Here is a 23,177-nt window from a genome sequence, read left to right on the forward strand (position 1 = left end):
CAAAAAAATCAACATTTTCTGTTGAATCCGAAAGTCTGTTGACAGTTAAGAGAAAATTTCATTTGACACTAAAATGATATTCTAATAATGTCAATTAGAAATTATTTTGGTTTCAATTTTCCCAACAGTCAATGTCAATTTTGACAAAACCATGTTTTCGAAAGGGAAGATTTTTCAATAAAACAATTTCAAACAACCCTAACTCAGAAACACTGATATTTATTTTGCACATATCAAAGACAGTGCAATGGTTTGATCATTAAAAATTACACATTCAGATAACTGTTAAAAAAGGTTATAATGATGCTGTCAAGCTTTGTAGACTTCATAGACAGAATACATCAGCCTTCATCTTGGGCCTGATTTTATATTTGGTATACTGAGTGAGAGAGGTTCTGAACCAGTGCATGGCAGATTTTGTTTCCTGATTTTGGACATCATCATTATTCCCACAGAGCATAGTTTGCAAATCTGGAGAAAATGGCTTTCTTTTCACTGATGGAATCTGAGAAGAGCTCTGATCACCTATGGTGCCACATGGGAAACTACGAGTTAAATTAGGGAAGATGGGAATTAGTACAAGCATTGTAAGGTGGATAAGGAATTGGTTAAAATGGAGAAGATGATGGGTCATGCAGTGCTGAAAGGTGAATTATTGGTCTGGAGGCAGGTTACTAGTGGAGTTCCTCAACGATCAGTCTTGGGAAGTCTTATTCCATATTTTTATTAATGACCCTGGCACAAAAAGTAGAATGTGCTAATGAAATTTGCTGATGATAAAACGTTAGGAGGCACCATCAATACAGAGAACAACCAGAATATTACACCAGAAGATCTGGATGACGTTGACGACTGGAATGACAGAAATGGGATGACATTCAATAGCACAAAGTGCAAGGTCGCGCATTTAGGGTTTAGTAAGAATTCTTGCTACAAACTGGGGAGTCAGCAAGACCTGAGCGAGCAGCTCAATCACAGGATGGCTATGAGCCACTAATGTGATGCAGCCGTGAAAAAAGACAAACGTGATCCTATCAGGCAAGGCATTTCCATTAGGGATAGAGAAACATTAATGCCATTGTACAAGGCACTGGAAAGACCTCATTTGGAACACCGCGTACAATGCTGGTCAACCACGTTTACACGCCAGCTCTGCGGGGAACCCCCTCCCCCACAACGTCCCCAGCCACCACTACCCCGTCTCTGCCAGGGCGTCCCACAGCCTGTTCCCCACCCAGAGATCACACGAGTTCCCCGCCCCCTTCACCAGCCCAGCTACTCTCAGCCACTCCCTTCCGCGCCGCGATGAGTCACACACACGCGACAGCCTACTCCAGGGCGCACGCGCACCGTGGGAACTACAACTCCCGAGAAGCCTTGCGGTCGGGTTGGGGTGCATGCTGCGCTTGCGTACATCCGGGGCCCGGCCGCTCTGTGCGCTTGCTGATGCAAGAGAGCTGAGCTGAGCGCGGTGGTGGCTGCAGTACCTCCGGGAAGCGACGGACGGGCTCCGTGAGCGGCGTCGTAGTAGTGACTGGCTTCGGCGATTGACCCTTCTCCGATTCCGTAGCGCGCGCTGTGCGAGCCCGGCCCTCAGCCATGTCGGGAGACGAGGTGAGGGGCTCCCAGCCTGAGGCCTGCGCCGCCACCATGTGGGCAGCCGGGCCTGGGGCCTGAGGCCTGCGCCGCCGCCATGTGTGGGAGCCGAGCCTGAGGCCTGTGCTGGAGCAGAGAGGGGCCGGGGCTGAGCCAGGCGCGGGTCGCTCCGCGCGGGACCTGTCCCGGGGTTGTGCGAGAGCCGGAGCGGGCCTGTGTCTCTGCTGTCGGTCCCTGCTGGGTGTGGGGGAGCGGGGCCTGGCGGGGCGGGGCGGGTCGGAGGGGGCTTGGCCTCACCTGGGGAGGGGAGGGTGGGGGAGGGGAGGTCACCCTCCTCAGGCGGTGGGAGGAAGATTGTGGCGGCGGCTGCGCTTGTGCGGACGGCCCTCGGCGCTGCACGGTGGGCTCGGGCCTCTGCTGGGAATGGAGGGTTCAGGCCTGTTCAGGAGGGGTGTGTGTGTGGGAGCCTGCCTGGACGAGGGGGTACCCCTCCCAGGGAGGTAGGGTTTTCTCTGCATCCCTGAGATGCTAACGAAAAATTAGTTGTTTCTGTCTATTAAGTAGCCTCCTTTCCCAGACAAAACAAGGAGGTGGGGGGAGGAGGAGGAATTTTAAAAAGTGGACTCCAGATCCTGGCTGGCTACTAGTCTGTGTAGATGAGATATGGCCCGGTCATTGGATAACTTGCAGCGATTGACAAGGATATTTTCTACAGTGCCAAGTGCTGCTTCCCACCCATCTCAGCAGTTTGTCAGTGGGTGAGCTTTATAACACTAGTAATAGTGATTATAGTTTAAAGGGGGGAGGGGAGGAGAATAGCTATATTGTTTTGATGTGGTCCAAACAAAGTTGGTTTCACTTGCCAAAAACCAACAGCAGTTCTTGACTGTTGATTGATGAAAGCTAGAGCCTAGAAGAATGTGGCGTTGCTCCTGCTTGCATCAGTTAATAACTAGGAAATAATACTCAATTCTTTTGTAGTGCTTTTGCTGGTTTTTTTCTGGGAGGGAAAGAAGATCTTCTTTGCAGAGGGATTGCAATGGTGTGAGTGTTGTGTAACACCTTAATCTTCCTCCTTTTAATGCTTACACCTGTTTAGGCCTGGTCTACACACAGTGTTTGTACTAGCATAATTACTTTGTATATGGGTGTTAGTCTTTTACCAAGATGATTACACCAATTCAGTTCCTTGGGTGGACACAGTTATTATGGTATAAAGATGTGTTTACCTTATATAGCTTATTCCTATTCCTGTATGGGAATAAACTATGCTGATATAAAGTACCTTTATGTTGATATGACTGTCTGTGCTAGGAGGATGTATGTGTGCAACTTAGTTTGTGTCTCTTTAACTGCTTAAAAAAATGAAGATTAAGCTACAGTTGATTGGAGGATGAACCACTCACATTGAAACCCCTTTTTCCAGGGCAAGGCTAGCTTCTCACTCAAACTACTCCAGAATTTTCTGGCTCCTAACTGATGCAAGCAGGGGCCAAATGACCATTGAAGGCTAAGCTCACTAACTGGAAGTTGGATGTACTTTTTCAGTTTGTATTTTCTGCTTTTAACAGCACTCTAATGTGTTTAGTCAGTTTCATTGTTTCCATGTGTAATCAATATCAGGATTTGAAAATTCTAACTGTCTATACCATGTGGGAAATTTTCATAAGCAAGGAGTATCACATTTGCAAAGCCTAAACTATTGTTTATGAAAATGTAACTATCTAGCCCTTGTGGCTCCAAAGAGAGTCTTCCAGATGGAGAATTGACAAGTGGCCCCATCCCCAATTGATGCATTCATTTGGCAGCCCTGTCACACCTGCTTGCGTCCTTTGGTGAGGGGGAAGCAGAGGAATCTTATGTTTTGACCTGTGGGAAGATGCACTGGGCTGGAAGCCAGGAGGCAGTTAGTTTTGATCTTACCTCTTCTACTGAGTGCTGTTAATATTTCTGTGTGGTTCACAGTCCTTGTTACTGACCAGGGCCTCACACCCTTAGTCTGGGAGACAGGCAACTATCATTCCCTCATTTTACAAACAAGATACTTTGTGGTGCCCCTCTTAGTTAACTTCAAGCACAGCTGGGAATAGAACCCAGGTCTCTAATATGACAGAGCTAAGTCTTATTCACTCTGCCTTTTAGAATCGGTGAACCAAATGTATATGCTTAACTAGCCTGTCTGTAATCACAGCTCTAACTACTAGATCGCAGTTTTCTCCCAGAGCCAGGAATAGGACCCAGGAATCCTGATGTTAAACATTCCACTGCTGTCTCACAAATAGTTGTGACCCACTGACAAAGAAAGGAAGCTTCATTCTTGAATATGTGTCAGTAGTTCTTATTTGGGGACTGGATGACCCAGAGCATTATCAGAGTTGTAGAGCCAGTCACCAGTTTGAATCCAGCCCAGCTCAGGCATGAAAAATTGTTTCCATCCAGTGTATATGTGATACCCTCATACTCGTTTCATATTGAGGTCCTCGCCTATCACAAATTTTCCATCGTGGTTTGCGCTAAGTGACAGGTTGACAGAGGCCAGAACTGCATCTGTGATGGAGATGAACTGTCTATGTTAGCCCTAGCAAAGTAGTGTGCATGAAACTTGCCCTGCTGCTGCCCAGTAGATGAAGGTGACTCCCTTCATCAGAGACCAAATAGTTCCGTATCTGTCATTAATACGATTTTAAAGTTATTTATGTAGCATTGTAAATATGCAAATTAAGTCATTAAATTATTGACATATTGTTACACAGATCTGCATGAAACTTGGAGTCTACATAAGTGTGACTTGAGCGTAAACCAGTGTTATATCTGCCTCAGACTAGGACAGTTTTAGTGCCTGTACAGGTAGCTTAAAACTTTTGCAAGCTGCAACGAAGTGAAAACTCCCGAGTTGCTAGTCTGTTTACACTTGTGCTATGCAGGATTCTGTGGGGAGCACTGAAACTGGCAAAGCTAGCAGCAGAGGCAAGCACGGGAGCTGTTCACGGGGAGGAGAACTCAACTGAAACTAGGGAATAAGTATGGTAGCAGGAATGTGTTCCAGTTGAAGCAGCCAGCATGTGATGAAATCATAGGATACTAGCCCACTCTTGCAGTCTTGAGAGGCCCTTCGTTGGAAGGAATGATAGTGTGTGTGGCAGAGGGTCATCTTCATATTTACTAACCAGATGGCATGGGGTCCAGTGACAGCATTGTCATAGGAATCCGAGTATGTTCTGCATTCCCTGCAATTTGGAAATTGCATTGTCTTCTCACCTGAGTGTTGCCTTTGGACAGTGAGACTCTCGCTTTTTCTGTGATCGCTAAGTAGATTTACTTTTCCTTGGCTACGAGGGCTCTGAATTTTTTATTTTATAATTTTTATTTATTTATTTATTGAGAAGGGGATTAGTGGATATATATGGAGTTGGACAGGGGAGAGAGAGATGGTCTGAATTAAGAGAGATTAGTGTAGTTGACAGACTCTTTGGCTCTGTCCACGCTACCGCTTCAATGTGCTGACGATCAATACACTGAGGGTTGATTTAGTGGGTCCAGTGAAGACCCACTAAATCGACTGCAGATTGCTCTCCAGTTGACTCCAGTCCTCCACTCCGAATGAGAAAAGTAAAGGTAAGTTATGGGAGAGTGTCTCCTGTCGACCCAGTGCGGTGTAGACACTGCAGTAAGTTGACATAAGCTACTTTGACTCCAGCTACGTTGTTGGGTTGATTTACATGGTAACATAGACATTGCTGTTGGGGGGGAAAATGAGGTGGAAAATGGAAGGAGAAATAGGAGGCCAGGAGAAAATAATAGAAGAGGTAGTAGGTAGAGCAGCATAGTAAAAGTCATAGTACATGATTGGGTTTCCCCTTATTCACGTAAACAAACCTGTGTCTTAAAAGAAATCCTGGAGGATGTAAGCAAACTTTCATTTACATATCCCCCAAAGGATGCTTTCCCATCTGGAAGGAACCAGAGTGCGATGTGCTTGGCTGTGCATGACTTTCCCTGCCATGATGCCTATAGCAGCTTGATGCCTGCTGTAGAATCTCCCAAACTATAGGAATCTCCAGGTGGGGAGATGTGAGCGGTTTCTGGCCAGGCAAAACAAACAATGGGACAGGACTGAGTTTGTCCCTGTATTTATGTCTGAGAAGCTACAAAGGGTTAGCTTCTGGTGTCTTACAACATATCCTCGTTAAATTTAGTCATAAGTAGGGCTGTCAGCAATTTAAAATTAATTGTGCGATTAATCGCACTGTTAAACAATAATAGAATACCATTTATTTTAATATTTTTGAATGTTTTCTACATTCTCAAATTGATTTTGGTTACAACACAGAATACAAAGTGTGCAGTGCTCACTTTATATTTACTTTTGATTACAAATATTTTCACTGTAAAAAAACGAGAGTATATTTCAGTTCACCTAATACAAGTACTGTAGTGCAATCTCTTTATAATGAAAGTTGAACTTACAAATGTAGAATTATGTACAAAAAATAACTGCATTCAAAAATAAAACAATGCAAAACTTTCTACAAGTCCATTCAGTCCTACTTCATCCAATCGCTCAGACAAAAAAGTTTGGTTACAATTTGCAGGAGATAATGCTGCTCACATCTTGTTTACAGTGTCACCTGAAAGTGAGAACAGGCATTCGCATGGCACTGTTGTAACCGGGATTGCAAGATATTTATGTACCAGATGCGCTAAAGATTCATGTGTCCCGTCATGCTTCAACTACCATTCCAGAATATATGCATCTATGCTGATGATGGGTTCTGCTCAATAATGATCCAAAGCAGAGTTGGCTGATGCATGTTCATTTTCATCATCTGAATCAGATGCCGCCAGCAGAAGATCAATTTTCTTTTTTGATGGTTTGAGTTCAGTAGTTTCTGCATCGGAGTGTTGCTCTTTTAAGACATCTGAAAGCATTCTCCACACCTCACCCCTCTCAGGTTCTGGAAGGCACTTCAGAGTCTAAACCTTGGATCGAGTGCTGTATCTATCCTTAGAAATCTCACATTGATACCTTCTTTGCGTTTGTCAGATCTGCTGTGAAAATGTTCTTAAAAAGGACATATGCTGGGTCATCATCCGAGACTGCTATAACATGAAATATATGGCAGAATGCGCGTACAACAGAATAGGAGACATACAATTCTCCCCCAAGGAGTTCAGTCCCAAATTTAATTAACACACTTTTTTTAACAAGCGTCATCAGCATGGAAGCATGTCCTCTGGAATGGTGGCCGAAGCATGAAGGGGCACATGAGTGTTTAGCATGTATGGCACGTAAATACCTTGCAACATCATCTACAAAAGTCCATATGAATGCCTCTTCTCGCTTTCAGGTGACATTGTAAATAAGATGCAGTCAGCATTATCTCCTCTAAATGTAAACAAACTTGTTTGTCTTAGCAGTTGGCTGAACAAGAAGTAGGACTGAGTGGACTTGTAGGCGATAAAGTTTACATTGTTTTTAATGCAGTTATGTAACAAAAAATATCTATATTTGTAAGTTACACTTTCATATAGAGATTGCACTACAGTACTTGTATGTATGAATACTTGTATGAGGTGAATCAAAACATTGTCATTTTTATTTGTAATAAAAGTAATATAAAGTGAGCACTGTACACTTTGCATTGTATTATATTTAAAATCAATATATTTGAAAATGTAGGAAAACAAACAATAGAATACCAATTAAAATATATTATATGTTTTTGGATGTTCTACATTTTCAAATATATTGTGCACTTCAAGGCAGAGAGAGTGATTCACAAGTGTGTATTGCCTAATAATACTACTAGAGGAGAAGTACAGTTTACAAAGGCTTGGAATGTACAAACATCTTGTAAAAGACATTCAAGCACAGAATTTATTAGCCAGTTATACAGAAACACTTCAAATGCTCATAGTTTGAGAACTTCAGTCCTCACTCTCGTGTACCTGCAGCGCACATGCGGTATCTGTATGTTGCCTGTACTTCAGCTAATAGCCAACATGTGAAGTCTTCCTCACTTCAGTAGCTTAGCACAGTGCTCTGTGAACTGCCTGCATAATTACATGTGTTGAGACCCAGGCAATGAAGGATTTGGAAAAGTGACCACCAAGCAGTGGAGAGCAAAATTTTTTTGACGAGGTAGTTCCATGAAAAGAAATATTGGATAACCATTATCGTACTGGAATAACATAAGCGAGGTTAGTAGCTGAATACACAAGTATAAAAATCTTAATTTGTAGAACTGCTGGGATAACTATGTTACAAGGCAACAAAACTTACTAACATAATATGTTGGTGGTTCTGACTGTGCTACTTACTAGGGCAAGGCCATGAATGAACTCTTATCTTACTGGGTTGTTGCATCAGTGGCCTCAACCTGTATGTGATGCTGTCACATTTAATAGTAGGGTAGATACTCACAAGCAACAAAATGATAGGCTGTTTGGTCTGTCAGTCTATAAAGTCAGGGTTAAATGGAGAGGCAAAACATTAAAGTATGCTGAAATTTAACAGCTAGTATGTAAGCTTTCTAAAAAACAAACTGTGTGGTGATACCAAATACTCATGGTCCTCAGATGCAAGATAGTGAGGGTGGCTCAGTATTGAGGACACTAGTCTGGAACTTGGGACACTGGATTTAGTTTCCTCTTCAGCCCCAGACTACTTCTGTGACCTTGAGCAAATCACATAGTTTCTTTGTGCCTCAGTTCCCTATTTGTAAAATGAGGATGATCATTCTTTCTGTCTCACAAGGGTGCTGTTAGGATAAATTCACCAAAGAGCGTCAGAGGCCCTAGTACTAACTGAGGTCCTATCAATATTTTAGGTTGCGATCATCTTTTTGTACATGAACAACTGTTTATCAGGGATGCAAAATCAAAGTACCGAGGGTTAGGAGCCAGAGACAAGTATTTTTGGTGGAGGGACCTTGCCTGTATCACGCCTTGCCAGGAGTATTTGAGCTCAAGCCTGTCTTTGGAGTGTTGTGTCCCTTTTAGGGTATGCCCATATTCCAGTGTAAGCTTGTGCTTGAGCCTGGGTTCAAACCTAGTCCTCCCCTTGCATCTACATTGCAGTTGCTCTAACCCAGGACACCAGGCCCTGCAGGGCTGGAGGGTCTGAGCTCAAGTTAAGCTGAGACCCAGGGTACAAGCCCTACTGCTTTTCAGTATAGACACAGCCCTGCTTTTAACTCATGTCCCAGGAGTCAGCCAAGAAGTAACCCACAATTCCTGGGACAACTTCCTTAGTCCTCTTTGTCTCAACAATCTGCAGTCCACTCTATCGAAAATGGAAGCCATCCCCCTTTGCCAGCAGCAGCTCAAGTCAGTGTTAACCATAGATTAGATTATTAGAGTTGGAAGGGACCTCAGGAAATCATCTAGTCCAACCCCCTGCTCAAAGCAGGACCAATCCTCAACTAAATTCTCAAATGGCCCCCTCAAAGATTGAACTCGCAACCCTGGGTTTAGCAGGCCAATGCTCAAACCACTGAGCTATCCCTCCCCCTAGTCTCTTCTGATCAGTGATCTGCAAGCATGCTATCAGACAGAGACTGCTGGGTTTGTAGTGAAGAGTGAACTGATCAAGCCTTTTGCAAAGCAAACTGCTTCCTGGTAATGTGCAGGGCAAGCAGTAAAGTTTTCCCCACAGTGCACCATGAGGTTAGTGGGACTTGACCAGTTGACCTGTGTTAGGGAACCATGGGCTAGAGCGATCACTTTTCAGGGAGGGTCAGGGGGTGAGGTCCTTGGGAAGCTGGGATATGGTTACTTTGATTCAAGTCTGTGCATTGCAACATGGATGCCGGAGCCCTAGGTGCTAGCATGGGTTAGACAAGTCTTAACACGGTGTTAAAATACAATGGAGACGCTCAAGCCCATGGACCAACTGACCTGTGTTAGGGAACAAGTCCCACTAACCCTTGGCATACATTACAGGGTAGACATACTCTTAGTAATAACCTTGCTGTGATACTTGAAGCTGAAGAATAGAAATAACAGATAATTGAGGAGTGAGTGATGTAAGCCTTGTCTACTCTAGTGACACTTTTTTGAAAAAATTCTCTAGCCTCTGACACAGGTTCAGCACCTCGTGAATGTAACCTTTCTCAGACGGAGGTCTGCTTTACACCTAAAACATAGGTCAGCCTAGCTACATTGCTCAGGAATGTGAAAAATTCACACCCCTGAGAGACATAGTTAAGCTGACCTAATTCCTGGTGTAGACACCAGTAGGTTGATTAAATTAATTCTTCTGTTGTCCTACCTACCACCTCTGAGAGAGGTGGATTTACTGCAGTGAACGAAACCCCCCTTAAAAGGAAATACAGCTGGAGGCCAATCTACCCTAAGGCTCCAACTGTAATACCTGTTCAGCTGAACTCAGGGATGATAAAAATAGATGTTTTTTTATTTAAATCAGATTTTTTTATTTTGTTTAAAATTATAAGTTTTTCTTTTTAAAAATAAACCTGTTTAAAATGAAATCTAAATTTAATACAAAATATGTTAAGGACTAAACACTTGTAATCACAGAACATTTAAATAAATAAGTATGCTGAATCCATGAGTCTCTATTAAACACTTTGAGTTCAAGATTACTTTTCTATGTAAAGAGGGATGTTCTCTTAATTCTCACTTTTGAGGTCAAGCTCTATAAATATGGCACATGACTTATTGTGCCATATTAAGGGTTTGATCTGTGGTGGATATAGGGGCTGTGCTACTGGGTGCAGGAGACTGGCAGAGACATCGGGAATCCATCTCTGACGCCAGGAGCCCTCATCATGTACCTCATCACTGGGTAGCAAACAGATTTACCAAATTTAGTGTAAATGCTTTGTTTAGTTATAAATCAACATATTTAGTGGTTATATCAACCAATGATAATTCACCTTACTGTAGAAAATAACTGAAGTACAAATAGAAAAATTTATTAAAATCTATTTAAATTGAGACTTGCCACATGGGACATTTAAATCCTGATTTAACTCAAGTGAACTGGTGTTAAAATGGCTGGAAACTTTTTTGAAAAATTTCACAAAGTGTGGACAAAACCAGAGAGCCTTAGTACTAGAATAAAAGGTTACTTTAGAGATCTGTCCTGGGACAGACAATCATGCTTCTAAATATGCACTTGGAGTCATGTTGACTTAGACTAGTTATCAGCTAACTCAAGTTAAAACATAACCATCAATTATAGTATAGACATACTCCCACTTTGGGCCAAAACCTAAGGACTACAGAGTTAGCTGAAAAGAGTGCTATACGATGGCCTCTTTCAGAGTAACCTGCATAAAGTCTGCTGGTGCTACTGTAACAAATTAAATGATGGTAAATAATGTTGCTAAAGAACACTTGACTTTTACAGATGATTTTTGATCCCACTATGAGCAAGAAGAAGAAGAAAAAGAAGAAGCCCTTCATGCTGGATGAAGAAGGAGGAGAGATGCAAGCAGAAGAGACACAGTTATCAGAAACAAAGGAGGTGGAACCAGAACCAACAGAGGACAAAAATATAGAAGCTGATGAAGAGGACAGTAGGAAGAAAGGTATAGTGAAACATTTCAGTTGGCAGTTTCAAAACATAGCTTCCAGCTGTGTGTCCTCAGGGCATGGGCTGTGTATAAGTACATGAAAACAGTTGACCACAATAAGGCCTTGGTTCTGATTGGGCTTCTAGGTACTGCTGTAACACAAATATGTAAAGGTGTGATTTCTTCTCTCTCCTTCTTGAGCTTGTTTGCTGTACTCCTATAAGCAAAATGGTGCCTTAATTTACAAGAACTCTGTTTTCTCCACTGCAACTGAAGTCTTTGTCATGAACAAAATTGAGAGGTGCTCTAAAAACTGCCAAAATTCTTGCAGTCTGCTGTATTATAGTTCTAGTTCTTTGTATTCTGAGCCCATTTAATGTAGAGCCAGAAAGCAGTTGCAATAATTTCGGAGTAACAATCTAAATTAGGAGGGGAAATACTCAAAATCATTTCAAGACAAGTTTTTCTTGATGTCCTGGTCAATGACAATAGTCAGTTAATCCAATATTGTACTCTTCAAGATCTTGCAAGAAATAACTTGCAGTTGTATTTGACTCACTTTAACTGAGGTTAACCGTATTGAGATGACCTGATAACATGAAGTAAACTGAAGGGACAGTACTAACATAAAATCACATTTGTGTGTAAAATTAACCTGGTACTGGTAACACCTAAAATGATTGAAAAGGCAATTTTATCTCTTTTCTACATTATTTATTTTTTTGTGAAGTCAAGCTTCTCTATCAAAAGCACAAACTTTCCTTTCTGTGGTCAGTTTCCCCTTGTGTGAGGAACGGCAACAGGGAAGATGAAAAAATATTTAAAATAAATAAGAAAACATGATTGTATGCCACAAAAATTGTCAAGGGGTATTCTGTGGAATGTGTAGCACTTGTAGCTACTAAACTAGCTCTTTTTTTTTAACCTGACTAGTTTATCCTAGTGAGTAGGTGTCCCTTTAAGTCTTTCAGAGGTATTGTTTTTGAGAATTCATATCTGAACCAGAATACTTAGGGCATGTCTATACTGCAGTTTAAGCCCAGGGTTAGTGAGACTTGAGTCAGCTGACCCATGTTAGGGGACCATAGGCTTGAGCATCCCCATTTTATTTTAACCCTATGTTAAGACTTTTCTAACAGGTGCTCAGACCTGGGGCTCAGGCATCCACACTGCAGTGTGCAGACCTGAGTCAAAGTAACCATATCCCAGAGTCCCTGATACACACCTCCTTCCTCTCTCTCTCTTTCCCCCTCTACCTCGCCCCGACCCCTCCCCCCCCAAAAAGAACAAAAAACAAATGTGGCTGCTCTAGCCTTAGGACTGTGGTGCACTGTGGGGGAAAAATGCACTGCCCACCCTGCATGTTACCAGGAAGAGGCTTAGTCAGTTTGATCTCCATTACAAATCCAGGGGGCTCTCTGATAGTGCACTTGCAGATCAGAGATCAGAAGATAATGGGTTAACACTGACTTATGCTGCTGACATTGGCAAAGGTGTGTATGTGGGGGGTGGTTTCCATTTTCAAGAGTGGATTGCAGGTTGTTGGCATAGAGAGGACTAAGGAAGTTGTTCCATGAAATGGTGGAATACTTCAGCTGACTCCTGGGACCTGAGTCATGTGCAGCTGTGTCTACACAGCAAAACAATAGGTCTTGTACTCTGGTCCTGGCTTAGCTCAAAACTCAAGCTCAGACCTTCCAGCCCTACAGGGTCCTGGAACCATGGGTCCAAGCCCTGAGTTAGCGCAACTGCAGTGTAGATGAGGGGGAAATGAGTGGAGCGGGGGAGGTTAGGTTTGAGTCCGGGCTCAAGCATGGGTTTGTATTGCAATGTAGACATACCATTAGTTGCTAAACTGGTAACATGATTGCTAATCCTGGTCTTTTCAACTCTCTGGCTTTTTAGATGCATCAGATGATCTGGATGACTTAAACTTCTTCAACCAAAAGAAAAAGAAGAAGAAAACAAAAAAGATGTTTGATATAGATGAAGCAGAAGAGGGTATAAAGGTCAGTTTATAAGGATATGACCTAGTTTGTATAATTTAAACCAAGTTGGGCTTACTGAAAATTCTCCCTTTCCTCATCCATCTGCGTCCTTGTCCTGTGCCTGCATCTCACTCTTCCATTCTTTTAAGATTGATAGTTCAGGAATTCCTTGGCAGTCAGTCATCTTAATTAGCCAGATGGATCACTATTAAATGATATACAATGTTTCTGTTATGTACACTTGGGACTAGCTGAATATACTTTTTACAATGTTCTTTTCTATGCAAAGCGTAAGGGACAAATTAGTGTTTAGTAAGCATTCTAGAGATGTAATCCTGTAAAATAAATGTGTATGTGTATATACACACACACCCCCCACCCACCAATCTGGTGTTCAGGTTTATAATTTCATTATTTTTTTTTGATTTGAGAAAAGTAATGTGGATAATGCCAGAAGCTGTGTGCATTACGTTTCACTGAAGGTCAACTTTTCAAATGAAGGGGTAACAGTTTCCCCTGTAAAATCTTTGTTTCTGGTCCTCATGGTTTCTTTAAACATTGGATGTAACTTTAGGGAGTCCAGGAAGAGTGTGTGGTATTTTTACTCTTGACTCCTGTTTTTATAAATCTGACAAGTAATATGTCTCATTTAAGCATGGCTGATAAGCCTAAAGAGCAGCAGAGCAAGAATACGTGCTATACAATATGCACATTTTTCTGACCTCTACCCTAAGGGAAAAAACTTCCCCTCTGACCTTCACAGCATATCTAAGCTCTATTATTCTGTGTTCTTTACGTGTTCAAAAGCTTCTTTATATGTAGCAAGAGCAGGATTGGAGGAAAACTTTGCCTTCAGTTTCTCTGACACATGGGGTCTCTTGCCCTGGTTGTGTGTCATTAAAGGTTTCCAGCCACACTAAGTCAAAGGTGTTATGTGACCCTGTACTGGTCAGTAGTTCAAAACCTACTAACCGGCTGCAGTAGGGAATGGCTGTAGTTGGTCACGTGACCCCATGTTGTTTAAACTGTTCAGCAATCCAAGGGAATAAAATAATCCCTATTTTTAAAATAAAGGTTAGACTTTTATATCCACAAATGCTGATTTGCACATGTGCACCAGAAGATGCACCCCAGCTATGCATGCAAAGTTGTGCATTTAAAAATCTGGCCCCAAATTCCATCTCCATAGTATAACTAGCAAGGGAATGTCGGTCATCTGCCTTTAGCATAATCTAGATCACGCCTTCAAATTTAAATCTGTCATATTTAAGAACTGCTAAGGATTTTCTGTCTCACTTCCAGCGTGCTATATTGGGTGTCATTTTCATATGTTCTGGCTGATATTTTTTTCTTTTTGTAGGATTTAAAAATTGAAGGTGATTTGCAAGAGTTGGTGGAACCAGAAGATGACCTTGATATCATGCTTGGCAACAAAAAGAAAAAGAAGAAGAATATGAAGTTTCCAGATGAAGATGAAATATTGGAAAAGGATGAAGGTAAAACCAACTTACCAAGAGTTTAAGTCCTGGCTTTTGCTGCTGTTGAAAGTGGGTAATCTTGCAAATAAAATATTGTTATTACCTAATTAGGCACAGTTTTTTAGTTAAAATGCCATCTTGTTTTGGGATTTTCTATTATAACATTTAGCAGCAAAATAATATCTCAATGGTGAAGCCATGTGGTCCTTGTTTATAGTCTGGTCATATCCGTCAACGTGTGGAGGAAAACTTTGGCTCACAACATACTTTTCTTGGGAATCTTCTTGTACAGGCTGGTAGGAACAGCATTAGCACTGTGTCCAAGAAGTCCACCTCTTTTAACAACTTGTTCTTCATGAATCTCAAACTACTTTCCTTTCCCACAGCTCTGGAGGACGAAGACAGCAAAAAAGATGATGGAATTTCTTTTAGCTTTCATACTGGACCTGCATGGGCAGGTTCAGAAAGGGACTACACGTATGATGAGGTAAAGTTAAAAATGCTTTCCAACTATTTCTCAAATCCAGCTACACCAATGCTAATTAATGTCCACATATTCTGTTTCTAACTTAATCCTTAAGTACATATGATCAAAGGTTTCTGGAAACATTAACAAAAATAATTAGAAACATAAAATTGCTTTAAAAATACAAAACAAGAACCTGATCCTGCAATCAGATCCATTTGGGAAGTCCCCCATGCTCCACCCCTGACTTCGTTAGGGGTCCACATAAGACACAAGGATTTGTGTGGATCAAATTATGGGATTTGTGCCCACGTGTGAAATAAGTGCAGAAGCTTCTTAAATTTATAGAGTGTAAATGTTTCCCTCAAGAATGGTCAATAATCATTTAAACGAATTTGTATTATGCATGCTAAGAGCAAATTTTAGACCAAGATTCATAGATTCCAAAGCCAAAAGGTAACATTGTGATCATCTAGTCTGACCACCTGTATAGCATGGGCCATAGAATTTCCCCAAAATAATTCCTAGAGCAGGTCTTCTAGAAAAACATCTGAACTTGATTTAAAAATTGTCAGTGATGGTGAATCTATCGTGATGTTGGTAAACTAGTCCAGTGGTTAATTACTCTCTTTTTTTAAAATGTATAGATTATTTCCAGCCTGAATTTGTCTATTTTCAACTTCTAGCTATTGGATTGTGTTATACCTTTATTTGGTAGATTGAAGAGCCCATTATTAAAAATTTGTTTCCCATGATAGTGGAAAATACGTCATTTTGGGGAAACAGTGGAAAAACTAAGTGTCAGGGGCTTTTTATATGCAATGTTGTGGCCTTGTTGGTTCCAGGATTAGAGAGACAAGGTGGGTGAGGTAATACCTTCTTTGGACCAACTTCTGTTGGTGAAAGAAACAAGCTTTTGAGCTTATGCAGAGCTCTTCTTTAGGTCTGGGAAATGTACTCTGGGGCCATGGCTACACTGGTGCTTTACAGCGCTTCAAGTTTCGCGCTCAGGGATGTGAAAAAAACACCCCCCTGAGTGCTGCAAGATACAGCGCTGTTAAGCCTCAGTGTAAACAGTGCCACAGCGCTGGGAGTGCGGCTCCCAGTGCTGCAAGCTACACTCGTAGAGGATGTGGAGTATGTGCAGCGCTGGGAGAGCTCTCTCCCAGCGCTGGTGCTGCGACTACGCTCGCACCGCTTTGAAATTTCAAGTCTAGCCATACCCTTGGTGTCACAGCTAAATACAAGGCGGAAGAGAGAGTTTTGAGTATAAGTAGTTAACACACATTTCCAAGGACCATTCAGGGGAAGTGGCCAGTTAATACCTCTCCAGTCAGAGGGATGGGAAAAACTTGATGTATGTGTTACATATTATTATAATAATCCATAAATCCAGTGTCTCTTCAGTCAATGATTTTTAGTATCTATCAATGTTTCGAATTTAAGCTCCCAGGATTGGCTTTTGAAGGTATTGTGAAGATGAGGACTGAGAGGCCAGAGACTGATTGCTTTGTGTTGGCATATGTGGGACCCATGGATCTTAAAAGGTGTGTTTGTGGGAAGTGCTGATCATCTTATCAGTGGAGATATAGCTACAGGTCTTGCATCTGTTCTGGCAGGTTCTGGTGCTGCTTTGAGTTGGTGTCTCCTTGTCTGTGGGGAGCTTGTTTTTGATAAGCTTGGAGAAGTTTGGGGGGGGAGAGTTATTTGAAGGCCAGAAGAGGGGGTCAGGAAAGATTTCTTTCAAGATGTGGTTGATTATGAGTTGTAACTGTTTAATAATAACTTGTGTGGGATCCACAATGTAGGATGGTAGGTGACAACTAGGGGTGTGTGGTTGGAGGGGTTTTTATCTTCATATTGCAGCAGGTTCTCTTTGGGTACTTGGGTGGTCTGTTCCATGATGTAATACGCTCCACCAGAGAAGTATATCTGAATGCTGGGCTGTGGAGAACAGATTTCTTGGTGTGCTGGGGTGATCTGGATTATCTGTCGGCTTTCATTGTTGAAGCTGATTGTGGTGTCCAGGAAGTTGATGCTAGTGTTGGAGTGTGCTAGAGAGAGTTTAATGAACGGGTGGTGGTTGTTGAAGTTGCGATGGAAATCGGAGGGAGTTTAGGTCACTTGTCCAGAAGATGCAAATATCATTGAAGTATCTCGGGTATATCATTGGTTTTGTGGTGCATTTCTCCAGAAATTCATCCTCAAGATGACCCATGAAGAGATTAACATACTGGGGAGGCCAAATGGTACTCATGGCTGTTCCCATGTTTTGGACAAAATGCGTGTTGAATGTAAAATTGTAATGGATGAGTATAGTGGGGTGTGTGTGTGGTGTTTTAAACATGCAGTTGAAAGTACATTGGGGAAAAAGTACATTGTTAGAAGTTCAGTCTGGCAGAAATATGATCTTAAATGCTATACCACTTAGTTCCATGGTAGTGGAGAAATTATACACATCTGTAGACATAAAATACAGCAATATAAAACGTTTTGTGGATGGCAGGGCAAATTATTGACGGTACGCATGTTGATGTAAACATGTCTGTTCCTGCAGTTGCTGAATCGAGTATTTAACATAATGCGGGAAAAGAATCCAGACATGGTAGCTGGAGAAAAAAGAAAATTCGTCATGAAACCTCCACAGGTTGTAAGAGTAGGAACCAAGAAAACGTCATTTGTCAACTTTACAGATATCTGTAAACTGTAAGTTTGGCAGCTTTTAAGATCTCTTGGGGGCACAAAGCAGGAAATACTGTGGCCTTCCTGTGGTGCATAGTTAGTGATTGTCTGATTGCATGGACTTGCAAAAAGCCATATTAAACTATTTGTTAATCACTAAAATTGTAAATGACAGAATTGGACACAGTACTCCATCTGAGGTCTCCCCAGTGCCAAGTAGAGTGGGACAGTTACCTTCTGTGTTTTATATACAGTAGAACCTCAGAGTTACAAACACCAGAGTTACAAACTAATTAGTCAACTTCCTGCCTCATTTAGAACCGGAAGTACACAATCAGCATCAGGGACCCAAAAAAAAAGCAAATATAGTACTGTGTTAAACTAAAATTACCAAAAGAAGGGAAAGCAGCGTTTTTATTCTGCATAATAAAGTTTCAATGCTGCATTACATCAATATTCAGTTGTAAACTTTTGAAAAAACAACCATAATGTTTTGAGCAAATTTGTGAACTTTTCAGAGTTACAAATAACCTCCATTCCTGAGGTGTTTGTAATGCTGAGGTTCTACTGTACAACACTCCTGTTAATACACCCCAGAGCCCTTTTTGCAGCTGCTTGACATCGACTCTTTCGATTTGTGATCCACAATTTGTAATCTATCAGATCCTTGTGAGGAGTACCACTGCTTAGCTAGTTATTCCCCTCTTTTGTTGTGGCACATTTGATTTTTTCCTTTCTTAGTCTAGTATTTGAATTTGTCTTTACTGAATTTAATTTTGTTGATTTCAGACCAATTCTCCAATTTGTCCAGGTCATTTTGAATTCTAATTATGTTTAAAACAGTAACCATGTAACTGATTAAAATGTTGGTTACACAGTTAAAGGTTTCCCTGGGGGGCTTTGAGGGGGAGTGTGGTGCAGCCCCCCCCCCTCATGTTTTCCACTGAGCTCTGCTGCTGTCCCCGGTCCTGGGGTTATACTGCTGCCCAGCATCATGGTGTGCCAGGATGCTGGCCAGCAGTCCGGAGGAACCCTGGGCATGCGGGGCAAGCAGCCCAGACTGTGGGTAGAGTTTAACCGTTAACAAAAACCAATAAGCATCAAGCCTATTGGTTAACCAGTTAAACTCTTACATTCCTAATTCTAACCCTGTCTTCCAGAATGCTTGGAGTCTCTGCCAGCTGTGTTATCTGTAAATTGTATAGGCATAGTCTTTACTCCATTATCCAGGTCATTAGTGAAACTGTTGAATAGTACAGGACCCAGGACTGACCCCTGTGGGACACCACTAGATGTCCTCTCCCAGTTTTACAGCAAACCAGTGATAACTTTTTTGAATAATCTTTCAACCAGTTGTGCACCCACCTTATAGTAACTTCATCTATGCTGCATTTCCCTAGTTTGCTTGTGAAAATGTCATATGGGAGTGCGTCAAAAGCCTTACTAAAATGACGATATCACTTCTGCTGTTTCCTATCCACTAGGCCAGTAGTAACCCTGTCAAAAAGGGGAATTAGATTGGTTTGACATAAATCATTCTTGACAAATCCATGCTGGCAATTCCCTATAACTCTCTATTATCCTCTTGGTGCTTATAAATTGATTGTTTAATAATTGTCCCTGTACTATTCCACGTATTGAAGTTAGGCTGACTAGTCTATAATTCTCTTAGTGCTATTCCAGAGATTAAATCAGAGCCCTAGTTGTGCCTACACCTTTAATAGGCTTGCCATTCTGAGAAGTTCTTATCAATTGTGATTCTTAAATATCAAGTTCTTCAGGAAGGTGGAGGTTAAAAATAACTTTACTTTTATTTTTAGATTGCATCGTCAGCCAAAACATCTCCTGGCATTTTTGTTGGCTGAATTGGGTACAAGGTAAGTAGCTTGTACTTATGCTTTAGAGTGCCTTCCTCCTTCCCACTCCTTTTTCTTATCCAAGGGTGCCTTGGTTTAGCAGTCCTGATGTACTATTTGGGCATGATTTCTTCCTTCTAATGATGTGAGTGGAGATGCTACATGGTAACTCTCCTCTCTCTTCAGGAGCCTCTATGCCAGGAGTTCTTGCATCATATTTTTTGGTGGCCTCAAGAGTGCAGCCACCAACTCTTGCTGGTGGCTGCTCTGACAATTTTTCCTAAAATACTTCATTAACTTTAGGAAAAACAAATAAATATGCACAGGTGCTTATCCAGATCACTGTAATCTGTCTCTGTAGAGTGTGTGTGGCTTTTTTAACAGACTTAATAAAAATTAGTGTGCAGTTGTCTCTATTGGACCTAAATGGAATAGAAACACAAATAAGGTGCTTTGAATGTTCCTGTCATTTTTCTTATTGTTTCTATCGCCTTTTTTTAGACTTGCAGGCTACTAAGTGTGCTGTGAAAAGTGATATTAACAAACCTACAGATACCACTTTTCACAACAGACTTACTCAGCCCCGGCAAGCCTGGGGACAAATTATCAACTTGGGGCCAGAACCTATCACCATGCAGCCAGGGAATGGAGCTTGAAACCTGAGGGCTGGAGCCTGCCACCCGAGGACTGAAGCCTGATCCCACTGTCCCTGGGAAGGTGCGGAACTCATTGGCTACCTGTTCCTCCAGCTTGTGTCTCTCCAGAGTGGGGCAGACTTTGCGTCCCCCAATCACTGCCCAGGAGGCTGTGGCCATGAGAAAAGCCCCTGGTGGCCGCATTTGAGAAATGCTGCTCTATGTTGCGTGTGGTTAAGTTGGTCTGGTAGGTCAGGGAGGAGTTGTAACGAACAGTGCCGTTAGTAAACCACCTATCACAGTATAAAAGAACACTTCATGGATGGATTTTGCATGACTTGTTGTTTTATCCGTTTTCAGATTGCACAGTAATTGCTAGCTGTCTACAAAAGACAAGCATGACTAGACTTAAGTGCTATTATCTGTAGATTTACAGAGAACTGAATAGCCTAGTCACAAAATACCTGACTAATTTTTAATGCCTATTAGTTCAGGGATTGAGCTCCCTTCACCTCAACTAATCTTACAGAAAAGCTTCTAAAACTTGGTTTGAAAGATCACTGCTAACATTCTTTCTCGCTTGCATCAGCATGGCTAGAAAAATGGTTTGCTTATTGCTATCACAACAATCTATTGCGAACTTCCTCTTAACCGTGCTATAGTGACTGTTTGTCAGATCAGCACAAGTACCAGGTTCACAATACCATTGAAGAGCTTGAGTATTTTTGGGTTTCGTCCTGTGTGCCAGTTAAGCTGTCTTATTCACAATAATTATTGCATTCAGGATTTATGCTTAGATGACATTGCAGTTTGAATCCCTGACCACTAGTGAAATTTCATCAGTTTCTTTTGCACAGATTAAATCTTGCTTATTAGATTGCTTTTAGTAAGAAGCTTTGTGCCCAAGTGTGCATCAATTGACCTATTCCATGTTTCAGATCTCATATCAAGTTGTAAAGAACAGACAATATTGTTCTGATTTGCACATTGTTGAATTCATTTTTCTTTTAAATTAGTGGCTCAATAGATGGTAACAACCAACTTGTAATCAAAGGACGATTCCAACAAAAACAGATAGAAAATGTTTTGAGAAGATACATCAGTAAGTACAGTTCCCTCTCCTACAAGTTTCTCTTCATAGCATCTCTGTTATCTTTAGAAAATTCCTTTTATTCTTGCTCAGTCTTGTACATTTAAAGTTTGCTCAGTTTCTTACGACCACTAAAATTCAGTATAGTGTCATTTACATGGAAGTAATCATTACACCTACATTGATTCATTTATCTTTTTATGATACATTTTGATACCTGTTTTCAAATTGTACATGAGAAGGCTGTCTTTATTTTAAACTGAGTCACTGGGATAAAGAAACAGATCACCCCAGCCCAGTTCTAGTCAGGATAATCCTACACAGCTGGAGATACTAAAGAATACATGTCTTTCTCATGGTGTTATAATGGAGTAATTATAGATTACTTGGTCCTTATAGCAATAAACAGGTGGACTGGAGGGAGGCATTAGTTCGGCTCTATCCATGGACTGAAGCTAGTGAGAATATTGTAGCATTGCTTCATGCCAGTCTCAGTGACTTTCTTGCCTTGGCAAAGGGCTAATGGAGGTACTGTAGCGGGGATCTCTGGCTAATGTATGTTGTACACGTAAATCGTTTTACCAATAAAATGTGTATACTACTGTTCAAAGGAAGCTTCATGAGATCATCTCCTCTAGCTCTATAGTCCTTTCTGTGCAGATCTGACTTTTTAAAGCGCTGCTTTTCTAACAAGAGATGTTGAGATCTGGAAATGCTGCCTCAGCAGGGAAGGCGTCTGCAGGTAGTAAAAGATTTTGGTTAGAATCTACTTTTTATAGCATGGGTGTCAGCGTTCAAGGCAGGCAAAACATACACCTTGTTAGCACAGGAACTAATAATAATCAGTAGCTTGGCTCTGCTTTTGAAGTCCATGTACTAACCACATGCAACTTCTGGGATACTCCCTAACTGCAAAAGATTGATATAGTAGTCATGTTTTAAAAAAAGATTGAAGTAGCATTTACTAGTGATTTGATGCCTCTTCCAGTGATGTCTTAATGCAGTACCTTTCAATTACAACTTCATTTCTTTTCTCCAGAGGAGTATGTTACCTGTCATACGTGTCGGTCACCAGACACGATTCTACAGAAGGACACAAGATTATACTTCTTGCAGTGTGAGACCTGCCATTCTCGTTGCTCTGTTGCCAGCATCAAAACTGGTTTCCAGGCTGTCACAGGCAAGAGAGCGCAGCTCCGTGCCAAAGCTAACTAGTTTGCTAATTGACACTGGATTTTGCAATGTGTTCTGGGGAGATGTGACTGGACAGGTTTACAATCGGAGTGGATTTACCATTGTATTAAAAACAAGATTGTAAAAGATACCAAGATATTTGGCTTTTGATTGATTGGTCTGTGAAATCCTTGCAAGATGCAGATCCTCAAGCTTTCACATACATTTGCTCACTGAATATATTTTACCAACTGTGAGAGAAACGTGATGGGAAAGGAGGTGCTTTTTAATCCATTCATAGACTTCTGTAAAATGCAAGATAAATTAAAGTTATTATAACAGTGACTGTCTTTCATTTGAATTTTTCCTCCAGTTTTTCTTAAGTTGTACCTGACAATTGCCATGAACACAATTTTACTATGACTACATGCAGACTGTGTTAATGAATTATGTCCAAAGAGTAGGATAAGACTTAAGCACACACTTCAGAGTGTCCTTTTTTCATTTAGCAAGCTCCTTTTTAGGGAGCCTATAGCTAGAACAGACAAACTAGTTCTTATACAAAAGAGATACTGGCTGATGCCCAATGGCTATAACAGTCATGTCCATGTGAAAACTGTTCTTTTTTTTTTTATACGTGTAAGGATTCCTGGTTACTTTCCCTCACTACT

General features: G+C 41.4%; 1 protein-coding gene across 2 annotated transcripts; it reads left to right on the forward strand.

The window, feature by feature from the left end:
- Positions 1-1,385: 1,385 nt before the first annotated feature.
- Positions 1,386-22,851, forward strand: EIF2S2 (eukaryotic translation initiation factor 2 subunit beta). 2 transcript variants are annotated; one of them, XM_032780891.2, is made up of 9 exons: positions 1,386-1,614; positions 10,973-11,153; positions 13,044-13,147; positions 14,487-14,622; positions 14,991-15,091; positions 17,628-17,776; positions 19,573-19,629; positions 21,260-21,345; positions 22,373-22,851. In XM_032780891.2, exons 1-9 carry the CDS (start codon positions 1,600-1,602, stop codon positions 22,546-22,548), a joined length of 1,005 nt encoding a protein of 334 aa, XP_032636782.1. In that variant the 5' UTR covers positions 1,386-1,599; the 3' UTR covers positions 22,549-22,851. The 2 variants fall into 2 exon arrangements, with proteins under 2 accessions (XP_032636782.1, XP_032636783.1); XM_032780892.2 differs by lacking the exon at positions 1,386-1,614 and adding an exon at positions 2,326-2,350.
- The last annotated feature ends 326 nt before the right edge of the window (positions 22,852-23,177 follow it).

The sequence above is a fragment of the Chelonoidis abingdonii genome, chromosome 14 (genome assembly GCF_003597395.2).
Source record: "Chelonoidis abingdonii isolate Lonesome George chromosome 14, CheloAbing_2.0, whole genome shotgun sequence".
NCBI classification, from domain to species: domain Eukaryota; kingdom Metazoa; phylum Chordata; order Testudines; family Testudinidae; genus Chelonoidis; species Chelonoidis abingdonii.

What these genes read in the sequence shown, in the direction of transcription:
- EIF2S2 (XM_032780891.2), top strand. An exon ending in AATATTGGAAAAGGATGAAG is followed by an intron (nt 14,623 to 14,990) that starts GTAAAACCAACT and finishes CCTTTCCCACAG; the next exon opens with CTCTGGAGGACGAAGACAGC. An exon ending in TGTTTTGAGAAGATACATCA is followed by an intron (nt 21,346 to 22,372) that starts GTAAGTACAGTT and finishes TCTTTTCTCCAG; the next exon opens with AGGAGTATGTTACCTGTCAT.